The sequence below is a fragment of the Ranitomeya variabilis genome, chromosome 2 (genome assembly GCF_051348905.1).
Source record: "Ranitomeya variabilis isolate aRanVar5 chromosome 2, aRanVar5.hap1, whole genome shotgun sequence".
NCBI lineage: Eukaryota > Metazoa > Chordata > Amphibia > Anura > Dendrobatidae > Ranitomeya > Ranitomeya variabilis.
Genome location: NC_135233.1, coordinates 643,193,308 through 643,208,940, shown reverse-complemented (window position 1 = coordinate 643,208,940; position 15,633 = coordinate 643,193,308). Strand labels below are relative to the sequence as shown.

Genomic DNA, 15,633 nt, shown 5'->3' with positions numbered 1-15,633 from the left:
GCCGCAGTATAAACATCTTCCCTCTGAGCAGCGCTCCTCCTGGCACTTGCTTGGCCAAGCTCACTCTGTTTACCTGCACAGGCTCTGGGGAAGAAGCAGAGTACTGAGGAACAACTGACCTCTGGGAACTGGGAGCCAGGTGAAAAAGTCGGTTCTCCCGCTTAGCCTCCCTGGAGCTTTCTTGAAACAGATCAGTCCGAGTCTCCAAGGATATCAGGTCATCCAAGGATTCTACTGGACAGACCCTCCCAGAAGGCGGCCTCCAACGCCTCGTCATTCCAGGACAGCTCGGAGGAAAGGGTGTGGAACCAAACAGCATACTGAGCCACTGTGAGATCCTCCTGACGAAGACCGAGAAGAAAAAAAGCTATAGAAGTAGTACGGCCTGGTTCGTCGAAGGTCCTGCGGAAGGCCCCAAAGAAGGACTGGAGATCGTTAACTAGCGGATCCTCTCTCTACCACAAAGGGTTCAGCCAGGCGAAAGCCTCTCCTGTGAGATGAGACATCATGAAGGCAACCTTAGCCCGATCGGAAGCAAACAGATGGCCCAACAGTTCAAAGTGCAGCGTGCACTGATTAATGAACCCCCCTATACTGTGCAGGATCACCGTCGAACCGGGTGGGAGCCACCAGACAAGGTCCTTTGCCAGAGACGTAGTCGGGTGTCTGCAGGCCAGCAGCTGAGACAGTCACAACTTGAGCAGAGGCAGACGAAACAGTAGATGTTGCAAAGTCTATGCGGGTAGACTAGTTCCGCAGATATGTCGTAATCTTCTCCTGCTGGTCTCTCAGGTGGGTGACTTCCTGAAATAGCTCTGCGGCCGGAGGTAGTTGGGAGCCAGCGGGTTCCATGGCCTGAGCAATCTGTAACAAATCTGTAGGTTCTCTCAGCTATGCTATATTGCAACAATATGGCAATCCTGAAGCAGAGAGGAACCTGCAGTTGTGTCCGGTATAATCACACACAGCTCTACAGTGAGATCAGGAGAGCAGAGAGCGGCCATTACACATCACACTGGTAATTCCTCCTTCATGTAAAATAATCTCTGTAGGCAGAGTAATCTTCCAGGCAACGTCCTCCCCATAGCCTGGAAGAGTTCATTTATATAAAGTGATAAAATGTGCTTTATCAGCAACAAGGCATATGATATGAGGCATACAGAATTACATTTTTCAGCATTGCATAACCTGTATGTCCATTATTAATAGTTTAGATAGGTCAAATGTGGTGACAGACTCTCTTTAACCCCTTCCCGACATGTGACGGAATAGTACGTCACATGTCGGGACCCCCGCTTTGATGTGCGCTCCGGCGGTGAGCGCACATCAAAGTCGCGACATGTCAGCTGTTTTTTACAGCTGACATGTGCGCGCAATAGCGGCGGGTGAAATCGCGATCACCCGCCGCTATTAACTAGTTAAATGCCGCTGTCAAACGCAGACAGCGGCATTTAACTACCGCATCCGGCCGTGCGGCCGGATATGAGCGCATCGCCGACCCCCGTCACATGATCGGGGGTCGGCGATGCTCCTCCATTGTAACCATAGAGGTCCTTGAGACCTCTATGGTTACTGATCGCCGGTGGCTGTGAGCGCCACCCTGTGGTCGGCGCTCACAGCACACCTGCAATTCTCCTACATAACAGCGATCTGATGATCGCTGTTATGTAGCAGAGCCGATCGGGCTGTGCCTGCTTCTAGCCTCCCATGGAGGCTATAGAAGCATGGCAAAAGTAAAAAAAAAAAGTTTTTAAAAATGTGAAAAAAATAAAAAAAATATAAAAGTTTAAATCACCCCCCTTTTGCCCCAATCAAAATAAATCAATAAAAAAAAACCCCAACCTACACATATTTGGTATCGCCGCGTTCAGAATCGCCCGATCTATAAATAAAAAAAAAGCATTAACCTGATCGCTAAATGGCGTAATGAGAAAAAAATTCGAAACGCCAGATTTACGTTTTTTTGGTCGCCACGACATTGCATTAAAATGCAATAACGGGCGATCAAAAGAACGTATCTACACCAAAATGCTATCATTAAAAACGCCAGCTCGGCATGCAAAAAATAAGCCCTCACCTGACCCCAGATCACGAAAAATGGAGACACTACGAGTATTGGAAAATGGCGCAATTTTGTTTTGTTTTGTTTTTTGCAAAGTTTGGAATTTTTTTTCACCACTTAGGTGAAAAATAACCAAGTCATGTTAGGTGTCTATGAACTCGTAGTGACCTGGAGAATCATAATGGCAGGTCAGTTTTAGCATTTAGTGAACCTAGCAAAATAGGCAAGCAAAAAACAAGTGTGGGATTGCACTTTTTTTGCAATTTCACTGCACTTGGAATTTTTTTCCCGTTTTCTAGTACACGACATGCTAAAACCAATGATGTCGTTCAAAAGTACAACTCGTCCCGCAAAAAATAAGCCCTCACATGGCCAAATTGACAGAAAAATAAAAAAGTTATGGCTCTGGGAAGGAGGGGAGCGAAAAACGAAAACGGAAAAACGGAAAAAGCTCCAGGGGTGAAGGGGTTAAAGTCATACAAATGTAAAATTTGAAAATTGCACATTTTTCTAAATTTGTCACATTTTTGATATTTTTATAAATAAACCCAAATCATATTGGCCTAAGTTAACTGCTAACCCAAAACACAAAGTGTCATGAAAAAAACAAACAAATCTTCGAATCACTGAGATATGCAGTAGCATCCCTGAGTTATTACCACTTAAAGAGGCACTGGTCAGATTTGAAAAAAAAATAAAAATTATGGTCAGGAAGGTGAAAACTAGCTTAGGTGTGAAGGGGTTAACTTTAAGTTCAGCTTTTAATAAGATGGCAAAAACAGGAATCTGAAGAAGTACAGCATCTTTACTCTTCATAAAGATGTCATTTTATTGCTATGTTCAGATGGCATATCTGAGGTGTGAAGCGGATAAGTGTTTGGACTCAGCATACATATTTTTATTAATTGGATTTATTGGGTAATGAAACAACATGGTTAAAGATCCTGTCCAAGGCCAGAGTCATCCTACAAACACTAAGCAACATCATGATTCCTGGATCTCAGAGGAACAAACTAAAACAGTCAAATGGACTCAGGTGCAAGACAACCTAAAACTGAGGGCCAGATCTGTTAATCCAATGATAAAAAAGCCACTCTGTAATATCATTGGGGAGCATAGCACTTTGGGACATCCTAAAGCCAGAGAGTGGTTACAAAAATAGCGAGAAGAGTCTCCCATTAGATCTGCTTTTGCACACTGCAGCTTGAGGTACCTTGCATCCTAGGTAGGCATCGGAACACGGCATGGAGTGAACCTAGTAGTACCTGGTGGCAGCCTCTCATATGTAACAGCAATGGTAGTTTTGGAGGATGGCAGACAGACCATTGAGGTCCCATTCAGGAATCATAAACAAAAATTCAGACTCCTAGAAATACTTATTTGGGACACTAAACTAAACAGATTTATTTTTTTATAATTATTTAGTGACAAAGCCTATATCAATGCTGCTGCATCCTCCAAAGATTACATAATTATAGCCACTATTTCCCAAAAGTCATGAACTGTTAAATAATGATCAAGTAGATAATGAAAGTAGTGTATGAAATACGCAAATAATACAATGTAGTGCACGAAATAAGCAAATACAAATGCTACTACACATTTTTACATTTAAGTTTATTTTAAAATATTGAATATCCCTAAAATACATGTGGGAAAATAAGTTCTATTACAGCTCATTAGGCAAAAACGAAGATCGCTGGATGAAAACATTTTGCTGTTGAGGAGTTTCACTGTTACTTATAATCATATTCTATCCTTGTTTTACCATCTCACCAAGACACAATCTCCATTTTCCATAGAGTAAAACTGAAGAGGTTTTAGGTCATTCTCTAGTTGAATTTCTTTGCCTTCCATCTGTCAATAAAATTAAAACAAGAGAGAAAAATACTGAGAATTCATTCTCACAATGCTGTCATAATGTATGGGGCATTGGGGCAAATCTCCTAAGCTGTGGCCACATCAACTGCGATCTGTATATGCCTCCTTTCATGTGCAGTTCACAGCTGTGGGGGGGAGTAAGAACCATATTTTTCAATAATACTTACAAAGATATCTTTCTATGCCCAAGGTATGCAACATTTCAGTTCTAACACTTAGGGTATGTGCACACGTTGCGGATTTTGCTGCGGATCCACAGCGGATTGGCTGCTGTGGATTCACAGCAGTTTTCCATGCGTTGTACAGTACCATGTAAACGTATGGAGAACAAAATCCACAGTGCCCATGGTACGGAAAATACCACACGGAAACGCTGCGGTTTATTTTCCGCAGCATGTCAATTCTTTGTGCGGATTCCGCAGCAGTTTACATCTGCTCCTCAATAGGAATCCACAGGTGTAAAACCGCAGGTGGAATCCGCACAAATTCCGCAGACAAAACGCAGCACGTTTTACCTGCGGATTTTGCAAAAACGGTGTGGAAAAATCCGCACACGAATCCACAACATGTGCACTTTGCCTTAGGCTGGGTTCACATTGCGTTCCCCCAGTCCGTTAGACGGACTACGTTACACCGCTGCATAACGCGGTGTAACGTAGTCCGCTAGCACCGCCATTGACTGCAATGTCGGACGCATCGCAAGCGCACGCCCACAATGGGCTGCGCTAGCCATGTGCCGTCACTGAGTGACGGACCCTGAGACGCAGGCTGCAGCGTTTCCGGGTCCGTCACTGCTAGCGCAGATAGAGCTAGCAGATGCTCTATCTGCGCTAGCAATGTGCCAAAGTCGGCACTTGCGTTACAGCAGCCCGTTAACGTATGTGTTGAACGGGCTGCTGTAATGCAGTGTGAACCCGGCCTTAGGCTGTGTGCACACGGTACGTTTTTGCAGCGTGGAATTGGTGCAAAAACACTACAGAATCCTTATGGCAGCAAAGTCAATGAGAATCCTGAAGTGTTGTGTACATGATCAGTATTTTTCCTTTCTGGATTTTCCATTCAGCATGTCAATCCTTTGTGCATTTTTGACCCATTGAATGCACAGGAAAAAAATGCATGAAAAAATGGACCAAAAACCCTGCGGTTTTTGCTGTCAAGAGATGCAGTAACTTTGCAAGCAAATACTCAATGTGTGCACATGCCCTTAGGCTAAGGTTCAGTATTTCATCAGTTTTTTACCTAAGTATTTGTAAGTCAAAACCATGAATGCTTGAAAATGCAGAAGTGGTGACATGTTTCTATTATACTTTTCCTTTGACTGTCCCACTCCTGGTTTTGACTGAGGTACTGAGGTAAAAACCGCACCAAATACTCAACGTGTGCATGTAGCCTAAGTTTTTCATCCGTTGAGAAAGACTCAGTGTGAGAATTGAAACATTGCATAACTTGGGGCATGGAATAAATATATTTCTAGGCTTTATTTAAGGACATGCTACCTCCATTTTTGCTACTTGTGTTTTGGGGACTTATTGCTAATGGACCCAGGGGTTTGCTGCAACCGCATTGGTGGATGGATGCAGCTTTGTTTTTTTCTCTTACAAAATATCTTCCTTGAGGGACACAGGAGCAATGAGTTATATGCTGCCACCTGGAGACCGACACTAAGAATACATCTTAAAATGAAAAAGCTGACCCCTCCCCAAAAGTCTACACCTGATAGCCAAAACATCCAGCTATTTAGTATAAAAACCTTAGTAGGAGCAAAATTAAAGATTGCCAAAACAAGAGAAGGTGCTGTGCCCTCTCCCCCAATGAAGGCTACGATAAAAAGATTTTAGGGTGAGTATTAAAAATCTTCGCTTCTCAGACATTTTTGGGGGGGGACACAGGACCAAACTACTAAAGCAGCCCCCGGGGTGGAAAAACGAATACCAGTAATGCAGAAGGAAGAATAGCAATCGGGGATGGAAGTTCAGGTTCTGGTACGTGCCCCAGACTTTTTTTAAAGTTTGGTTTGGGTACCAGAACAGTACCTAAACTTCAACCAGAACCTGAACCTTATTAAAAATAATGGATAAGAAAATAAAATAAATTCTCTCTCTCTCTGCACAGGACTACAGCAGAAAGTCCGTGTATAGCCTTCAGGCCCAAACAGTGACTGTCCAGTATGCGAGCAGAACATTTATGTTTGGGGTTGCCCATCTCTAATTGAAATCTCTCAGGTTACTACCCGAGCAACTGCCGCTTTTAGCACCCTTCTGCTAAAACTTGCAACCATAGACGTAAAAATTAGAGTGCCGTAAAGATGTGGACTGAAGACTAAAGTAGAGGCCCTATAGAATAGATGCTTGGAGACTTCTCACCCAGAAGCCTCTATTACATGTGGGGAGTGAGCTGTGCCCTGGAAGGAGCACCCTAGCTTAGCCCTAGGGAGTGCTGCTGATAGGTCTTCATTCATGGAAATGAAATGTAGAAACATAATGTCTAATCCTAGTAAGACCTATCTAATCAGAAAGACCCTAAGCTTTCTGAACTGCAGACATAACAGTCCTGTTGGTAAACTACCGTATTTTTTGCTTTGTAAGACACACTTTATTTCCCCCAAATTGGGGGGGGGAAATGGGGGTGCGTCTTACAAAGCGGATATAACGCTTACAGTTACAGGCAGGGATGAGGGGGTGTCCGCCGCCACTGCTGCGGTTGTCCGCTGCTGCCCAGGGTGATGCTGGAGTCTCCAGTGCTGCGGGGGGCTCGGGTGACATTTTGTGAAAGGCCAGAGCCCCCCCGACAGTTCGTCCAGGTTTTCCTGTGGAACGGACTCCGGGAAAATGGCTGCCGGAATCTCGGGAGATGAGATTTCAGCGCTGAGATCTCATCTCTTGAGATCTTGGTCCCAAGATCTCCATCTGAGCATGCGCCGCCTCCCGGCGGCAATTTTCCCGAAGTCCACTGCACAGGAAAGCATGGACGAACTGCCGGGAGGGCTCTGGCCTTTCACAAAATGTCGGCAGAGCCCCCGCAGCACCGTAGACACCCCCACAGCACAGGACACCTGCACACCCCCTCATCCCAGCCTGCAGCAACACTCCACTCCTGCCTCCTCCAGCAGCAACCCTGGGACCCTGATCCACCGCAGCCACAACCCCCGGTAAGCAATAAGACGCATGGATAATAAGAACCCCCACCAATTTATTAAAAAAGTTTTTTTCCTATTTTTCTCCTCAAAATTTGTGGTGCGTCTTATAATCCAGAGCGTCTTACAAAGCGAAAAATACGGTAATTAAATTGGGTAGAAGAGGAGGCTGCTGAGAAAAGTCTCTCTGGGTGTGTCCGGGGCCATATACATCGGAAAACAGGAATTGTGGACTCAATCTGATGATTCCTAAGATTAGCAGACATTCAAAAATTTCAGTCAAAACTGGAGTAGAATAATCCGGTCCTAAGGTCACATGCACACATTCAGTATTTGATGAGTTTTTTACTTCAGTATTTGTAGCCAAGACGAGAGGTTGTGAAAAATTCAGAAGTAGTGAAGTGCTTCTATTATGCTTTTCCTCTGACTATTCCTCTCTTGGTTTTGACCTAGAAATAGAGTTGAGCAAATACAGTGCCTTGTGAGCGTATTTGGCTCCTTGGAACTTTTCAACCTTTTCCCACATATCATGATTCAAACATAAAGATACCAAATGTAAATTTTTGGTGAAGAATAGTGATGAGCGAGTGTACTCGTTGCTCGGGTTTTCCCGAGCACGCTCGAGTGACCTCCGAGTATTTGTTAGTGTTCGGAGATTTCTTTTTGATCACGGCAGATGAATGATTTACAGCTATTAGCCAGGCTGAGTACATGTGGGGGTTGCCTGGTTGCTAGGTAATCCCCACATGTAATCAAACTGGCTAATAGCTGTAACATGTTAGGACATGCTAGGCTATGGGTTGAACTAGATGGACTTAAAGTCTTCCTTCAACCTTAATAACTATGTAACTATGTAACTAAATCATGCTGCTGAGGGGATGAAAACTTAATCTCCGAGCAGTCAAATACTCGGAGACCACCCGAGTGTGCTCGGAAAAACCTGCGCAACGAGTACACTCGCTCATCACTAGTGAAGAATCAACAAGTGGAACACAATTGTGAAGTTGAACGAAATTCATTGCTTCTTATTTTAAATTTTTGTGGAAATTCAAAAACTGAAAAGTTGGGCGTGCAATATTATTCGGCCCCTTTACTTTCAGTGCAGCAAACTCACTCCAGAAGTTCATTGTGGATCTCTGAATGATCCAATGTTGTCCTACGGTAAATGCCTAAGAATGATAAATATAATCCACCTGTGTGTGATCAAGTCTCCGTGTAAATGCACCTGTTCTGTGATAGTCTAAGGGTTCTGTCTGAAGCACAGAGAGCATCATGAAGACCAAGGAACACAACAGGCAGGTCCGTGATACTGTTGTGGAGAAGTTTAAAGCTGGATTTGGATACAAAATGATTTCCAAAACTTTAAACATCCCAAGAAGCACTGTGCAAGCGATCATATTGAAGTGGAAGGAGTATCATACCACTGCAAATCTACCAAGACCCGGCCGTCCCTCTAAACTTTCATCTCAAACAAGGAGAAGACTGATCATAGATGCAGCCAAGAGGCCCATGATCACTCTGGATAAACTGCAGCGATCTACAGCTGAGGTGGGACAGTCTGTCCATTGGACAACAATCAGTCGTACACTGCACAAATCTGGCCTTTAGGGAAGAGTGGCAAGAAGAAAGTCATTTCTCAAAGATATCCATAAAAAGTGTTGTTTAAAGTTTGCAACAAGCCACCTGGGAGACACACCAAGCATGTGGAAGAAGGTGCTCTGGTCAGATTAAACCAAAATCGAACTTTTAAGCAAAAACGCCAAACGATATGTTTAGCGTAAAGGCAAAACAGCTCATCATCCTGAACACACCCATCCCCACTGTCAAACATGGTAGTTGGAGCATCATGGTTTGGGCCTGCTTTTCTTCAGCAGGGACAAGGAAGATGGTTAAAATTGATGGGAAGATGGATGGAGCCAAATACAGGACCATTCTTGAAGAAAAGACCAAGATTCTTCTGGAATATTAAGAGCTCTGACCTGCACCCTGACCAACTCTAGCGGAGGAGGTGAGCTCTTGGGAGACCATTTGAGATGTAAAATCTCCAAAAGCCTGGCAACCTACAGTCAATTGTCTTAATGACCTGCCTTAAACCTTGAAAGAGACGGATCTGGACAGCACTCCCATAGAAAGTGAAAAGATGAAAACACAGCTAGTATTCTCTAATTCAGCCATCAAAGACAGTAGGCAAAAGACTAAGATAAGATGGAGACTGCCTTGGAAACCAAGACAGCAGGAAGGATGAACTAAAGTACTGAACCAGCCACCTCAAGGGAAGCTTCATCAGACACTCAATGCATCTAAAGTGGTGTACAACCCAGGTATGTTGATGTATCGACCAGGGCAGAGAATATGGGCATTCCCTTAAAAAATGAAGACCACTTACGAGAAGATGAGACAAAGGAGATACAAGGTGGCCGGACTCTAGGGGTATGTTCACACGTATGCGTTTTTGGTGCATTTTTTTTCCAGCTTTTTTACTACAATTTTTTTGGCTGTGTTTTGAAGTACTAGCTATGTCCATAAGATTTCAGAAATCTCATGCACGCAGCTTGGTTTTTTGTCCTCAGTATTTTGTGCAAAACTTTGTTTTTTTGCAGAATAGAGTATGTCACTTCTATCAGAATTTTTCACTCATTGAAAGTAATGGGTGGCAAAAACGAAATGTGTGAACATAGGGTTCAGGGAGCATCAATCCAGATAAATCTGATCAAAGGTCTAAGATACCATGAAGAAAACACTCATACTGGCTGATAAAGACTATACAAGTGTGACCTGTCAGCATCCCCCACTGCAAATTGATTAAATCTAGCTGAGTGAAGAAGTCACCCCTGCCTTTAGAATTAAAGTACCTGTCCCTGCTAAAGGTTGGAATCATCAACTAAAAGGGAGCTATCCTCTTCCAGCACGAAAAACTGGAGCAAGGCTACTTGGACTCCTTGAGGGATACATTAAGCTGAAAGATCTCTTCCAGAGAACTAGGTTTCTGCTAGATAAATGCACACAAATCTGTGACTTCGCCAAACCGAGAGAGATCTCCGTTAATAGGTCTGACTCAACAAAGACAAGATCAGAGACTTCTTGTTCACCAGAAATACACCCATCTGAGGGTCTTAAGTTGGCTGAACTGACTCACCGAGGTCAGAGTACTCACTGGTCCATGCGCAGTGCAAACTAACTTACCAAGTGGTATCTGCTTAATTATAACACGTCCTGGATAGTGGCAACTGGATTGGTGGCATGGGCAGCCCTACAAGTCTCCTCGCATATAGTGTGGACATGCTGAGAAAAAATGGTCAGAGTACCACTTTTTGCTTCCATGATACACTCTGCTGAGAGTTTTCAGTGTGCTGTTCTGACTCACTCTGGAAAGAGGGCAGCATACAGACTGGTTTACTTGAGTGCTACATCAGGCTGGAAGGTCTATGGTTATGGACCTTAAATACCCTGAGAATAGGTCTGAGTAACATGTAGTTCGCTTCTGCTCTATAACCTAATAATTAGGTTTGAATTCCGATCGCTAGTGTTGAGCATTCCGATACTGCAAGTATCGGGTATCGGCCGATACTTGCTGTATCGGAATTCCGATACCGAGATCCGATATTTTTGTAGTATCGGGTATCGGTATCGAAACAACATTAATGTAAAAATGTGTAAAAGAAAAAATTAAAATAAAAAATATTGCTATACTCACCTCTCCGACGCAGCCTGGACCTTACCGAGGGAAGCGGCAGCGTTCTTTATTTAAAATTCGCGCTTTTCTTTCCTTTACAAGAAGTCCAGGCTTGTGATTGGTTGCGTGCCGCCCATGTGGCCGGGACGCAACCAATCACAGCAAGCCGTGACGTAATTTCAGGTCCTTAAGGATTTTAAAATTACGTCCCGGCTTTGTGATTGGTTGCGTCGCAGTCACATGGGAGACGCAACCAATCACAAGCCGTGACGTCACGGGAGGCAGAACACGCGCCCATTTTAAAATGCGCGCGTGTCCAGCCTCCCGTGACGTCACGGCTTGTGATTGGTTGCGTCTCCCATGTGACTGCGACGCAACCAATCACAAAGCCGGGACGTAATTTTTAAATCCTTAAGGACCTGAAATTACGTCACGGCTTGCTGTGATTGGTTGCGTCGCCCATGTGACTGCGACGCATCCAATCACAACGCCGGAACGTAATTTTAAAATCCTGAAGGACCTGAAATTACGTCACGGCTTGCTGTGATTGGTTGCGTCCCGGCCACATGGGCGGCACGCAACCAATCACAAGCCTGGACTTCTTGTAAAGGAAAGAAAAGCGCGAATTTTAAATAAACAACGCTGCCGGTTCCCTCGGTGAGGTCCAGGCTGCGTCGGAGGGTGAGTATAGCAATATTTTTTATTTTAATTCTTTCTTTTACACATTAATATGGTTCCCAGGGCCTGAAGGAGAGTTTCCTCTCCTTCAGACCCTGGGAACCATCAGGAATACCGTCCGATACATGAGTCCCATTGACTTGTATTGGTATCGGGTATCGGTATCGGATTGGATCCGATACTTTGCCGGTATCGGCCGATACTTTCCGATACCGATACTTTCAAGTATCGGACGGTATCGCTCAACACTACCGATCGCCAATGAATATCCCCCCTCTTCTCTCTCTGCCTGCTTGTGTGTGTGTGAATCCTAAACTCCTCATTTCTCCCTCCCAAAAGAATTTTTATTGCTTTTAGCTGAAAATAGCAGACATCTCCCTAAAACGACTCATTCCCCCTCCCATCGAATACCAGCCAAAACCGGTATAGAAGCCCTGCGTTCCTTTGTTCTATTAACGTGATATATATGGGCACCGACCCGGGCTAGAAATATACGAATTACATATTCCGGATGTCCCTTGATAGATCTATCACTCGCTGAAACCGCTAGAAGCTAAGAACAACGAGTGCAAAGAGTGGATTTCTTCGTAAGCAGGTCATGTAATTAATCCGTATTTACACTTAAAAGAATCGCCCCGATGTGGTGCCCCTCGTGATCCTGGGGAATTTATTATACGAGGTTCATACAGCAAGATATGCATAAAAATAGTTTTCACATTCTAAGTAAAGGGGGAGGCATCAGCTCCTAAGTGATGTCACCACAGGGGAAGTGCCTGGGTTTTGGGCTGTGAGATAACTTAGTGGGACAGCAGTTTGCAGTGTCTTTTGTCCGGAGGGTCTTGCTGCGATAGAGAGGGGTGTTATGCATCTGGATATATGCTCACCCTTCCCCCCCCAGCACATGGCTGCCATGATGATGCTATGAGATAACGACCTGTAAGTTCTATTTTCAATTTTAATCCTTTTTTCATTTGTAATCTGCAATGTACACATGATTTTGTCTTCTTTATAATATCTTTTATACTTTGTAAACACTGCCTACCTTTTTACGGAGTAAAATATATAATTTACTAGCTTGTCTCTCTCTGCTCTATAAACGAACTGTGCGTCCTCTGAAGTGAATTACGCTACTGATTTGGGTTGGCTCCAGACCCATTAACCCTTGTGGAATCGGAGCTGGTGGCAGCATACTTTGTTCTGTGCGATTGGGAATCTTTGCAGTGACGGCGTCGTTGATAATTATTGTTACCGCCTGTGTGGGAGTAGTTATAATGCCCAATAGCCAGTACATAGCAGGCAGCCTTTCTGGCGACTAATTACCCTAGGTGCAGTACCTGATCTGACCTGAGGGTAAGAGGGGCGCAAGAGAGCTGCAAGTTCCAAACCGGAACTGGGAAGTGGGATATAGATAAATCCCCTTCAGAAGGAACCAGGAGCAACAAAACCATCCCGCTTCGTGACAAGTTAGTGTGAATAGTGGGGGCGATAAAGGTATACTCCGCGGGATCCCTGACATATGGTTGGGATACGTGACATATTGTTGGCAGCATGGTGTGAACCGTGACAGTCCCTCACGGTCGTCGGCGGGGAGTTGTTCTAAAGCCACCTGCAGGTTGGGGTCCAATCCCTCTGGTTGCAAGTAGGGCTAGCATTCAGTGGTTGGACCTCTGTTGCAGCACCATTTTATGCTTGTGCTGGCTTCTGCGGCCACTAGGCTCTGAGAGTGGTCTGGAGCAGCTTCCCATTGCACCAGATCCGCGACCAGTTGGTTTTTGTTTTTGCTTGCCTGCAAAGTCAATCTGCTGTGACATGCACAAGGCAATAAGAGTGTCCTTGGACTGCTTCTTCTAAAAGGTTTCTCCAAGCATAACCATGGTTGTCAAATAAAAGATCGGATAGAAAAACGAAGAGAAAGGTAGGGGGTAATCGCAAGTACACACACTTGTCTCAGGACAAGAAAACACTGAGCTTGTTCTCCAAGTCCCCGCAAGAACTGTGCAAGTCTTTAGTGAGAGGAATGATTGCTCAAACCAGATCACTAATGCTCTATTATCCCACCGCTGCCACCAATATATCATGGATCTCAACAATATTTCAGGGATCCCAGGGAGGATACCTTTGTCATGATTAAGGGAGCTTAGTCTCCAGAAAAGAGTTGAGATTCTTACCCATATGGTTTGTGCTGAAGTCTGTATCCTCTATGTTTAAAGTTTGCGAATAAAGAAAACCCCCTTTTTACGGATTCGGTGAAGCTGGACATTCTCTTCTTTTTTTGATCCCGGGGAGGATACCTTTATCGTCCCCAATACTAACACCAATTTGTCACAAACCAGGGTTGTTTGGTTGCCCCTGGTTCCTTCTGAAGGGGATTTATCTATATCCCACTTCCCAGTTCCGGTTTGGAACTTGCATCTCTCTGGCGCCCCCTTACCCTCAAGTCAGATCAGGTACTGCACCTAGGGTAATTAGTCACCAGAAAGGCTGCTTGCTATGTACTGGCTATTGGGCACACTGCAGCGAGGGCGTTATAACTACTCTCACACAGGTGGGAGCAATAATTATCAACGCCGCCGTCGCTACAAAGCCTCCCCAATCGCACAGAACAAAGTATGCTGCCACCAGCTCCGATTTCCTAAGGATTAACGGGTCCAGAGCCAACCCAAATCAGTAGCGTAATTTACCTCAGAGGACGCACAGTTTGGAATAGGGCAGGAAGAGACAAGCTAGTAAATTGTATATTTTACTCCACAAAAAGGTAGGCAGTGTTTACAAAGTATTAAAAGATATTATAAAGAAGACAATTCATATGTACATTGCAATTATAAATAAAAAGGATTAAAATTGAATAGAACACTTACAGGTCATTCAGATCATTTTATCTCCTGGTCGCCAATGTGCTCAGGAGATACATCAAGATGCACAAGGACAGCTTTGAAGAGCTGTTAGCTTGCTTCCTGGATGAACACTCACTCCCAACTCCCCAGGGTTAAGATATGCCCTCTCCTCGTGACATCACTGAGTGGGCTGAGTTATGACATGCCCTCCTCTTTCTATTCTTTACATTTTTGGATTCACAAGGCAGACAAAGACATTCCTGGGGTTTTCCCTATGTGCTTCGACTTGAACTTTCTCTTTGAAGCCATTTAAATTCCTCTGTGGATGCTGCTAGAACTCTGGTCTCACATTACCCATATAGCAGGGGGGAAGAAGTTGCCTGCAGGCCAAGCCATAAAACTTCTTCAGTGATTCTAGTGAGGGTTTTGAATTACACACACACAAGCAGCAGGCAAAGTGAAAAGAAGGGGGTCGGAATGGCCAGCAGCGTGTCTGGAAAAGCCATGTAACCTTCTGAAACTAAACTCACAATATGACATTTTTTACATTATCGTGACAAGGGAACAATGCATACCGGGCTTATACTCGAGTCAATAAGCTTACTCAGTTTTCCGTGGCAAAAGTAGGTGCCTCGGCTTATACTAGGGTCGGCTTATACTCTAGTTTATACGGTAACTGTCCTTAACAGGCTTGATCCTGAGGCTGAGTCTGGAAGTTCCGTGCAACGCATCACGCTGTACAGTACAGTTGGGAAGGAGTCAAAAGGCAAAAGGACCAATTTCACAAGGTACCTGATCCCTGGGTGCGTCGAGGTACAAGATCTTGCCATCCCAATGAGAAAAGATAGTACAGAGAAAAAGAAAAAGATCAGAAAAAGATCAGTACAAAAAAGAAAAATAGATAGAGATAGAAAAAGATCAGTACAGTCTGTACTCTCCATCGCTCAGTGGGATGAAACAAAGCAGCACCATTCCTCTCTCTTACCTGTCTTAAAGCGAAGAAAGAGAGAATGGTTAGTTACTAACCTAATAAATCTAAGGCAAATACAGGTCTGAAACTCAGATCCATGTCTGTCTCCAAAGTTATCGTAAGCCAAACCGAATAGCTGGCTGTAGGCTGGCCAGGTGTAAACTGTTCGGGAGAAGTCCAGCTTTTTTTCTAAGATTTATTCTTTGCGTCAGCCTCCAGGTGGTGATGTAAACCATGGTTGCTGTGCCCCCAATGAAACATCCAAGAAATATAACAGACTTTAGAAATACTCTTTCTAAGGCCAGTCTCACACGTCCAGATAATTCCGGTACTGGAAAAATCGGTACCGGAGTTATAAGTGTCCGTGTGCTCACGTGGCACATCAGTGTGGCATACGTGCGG

General features: G+C 44.4%; 1 protein-coding gene across 4 annotated transcripts in view; it reads right to left on the bottom strand.

Moving 5' to 3' along the window:
• Window positions 1–3,662: 3,662 nt before the first annotated feature.
• The window catches only part of TBCE (tubulin folding cofactor E), a 266,118-nt gene continuing 254,147 nt past the window's right edge, over window positions 3,663–15,633 (bottom strand). For all 4 annotated transcript variants that reach the window (XM_077289136.1, XM_077289135.1, XM_077289138.1 and 1 more), the window contains one exon: window positions 3,663–3,919. In XM_077289136.1, the coding sequence (XP_077145251.1) occupies window positions 3,827–3,919 (93 nt within the window). In that variant the 3' untranslated portion in view covers window positions 3,663–3,826. The remainder of the gene's footprint in view (window positions 3,920–15,633) is intronic.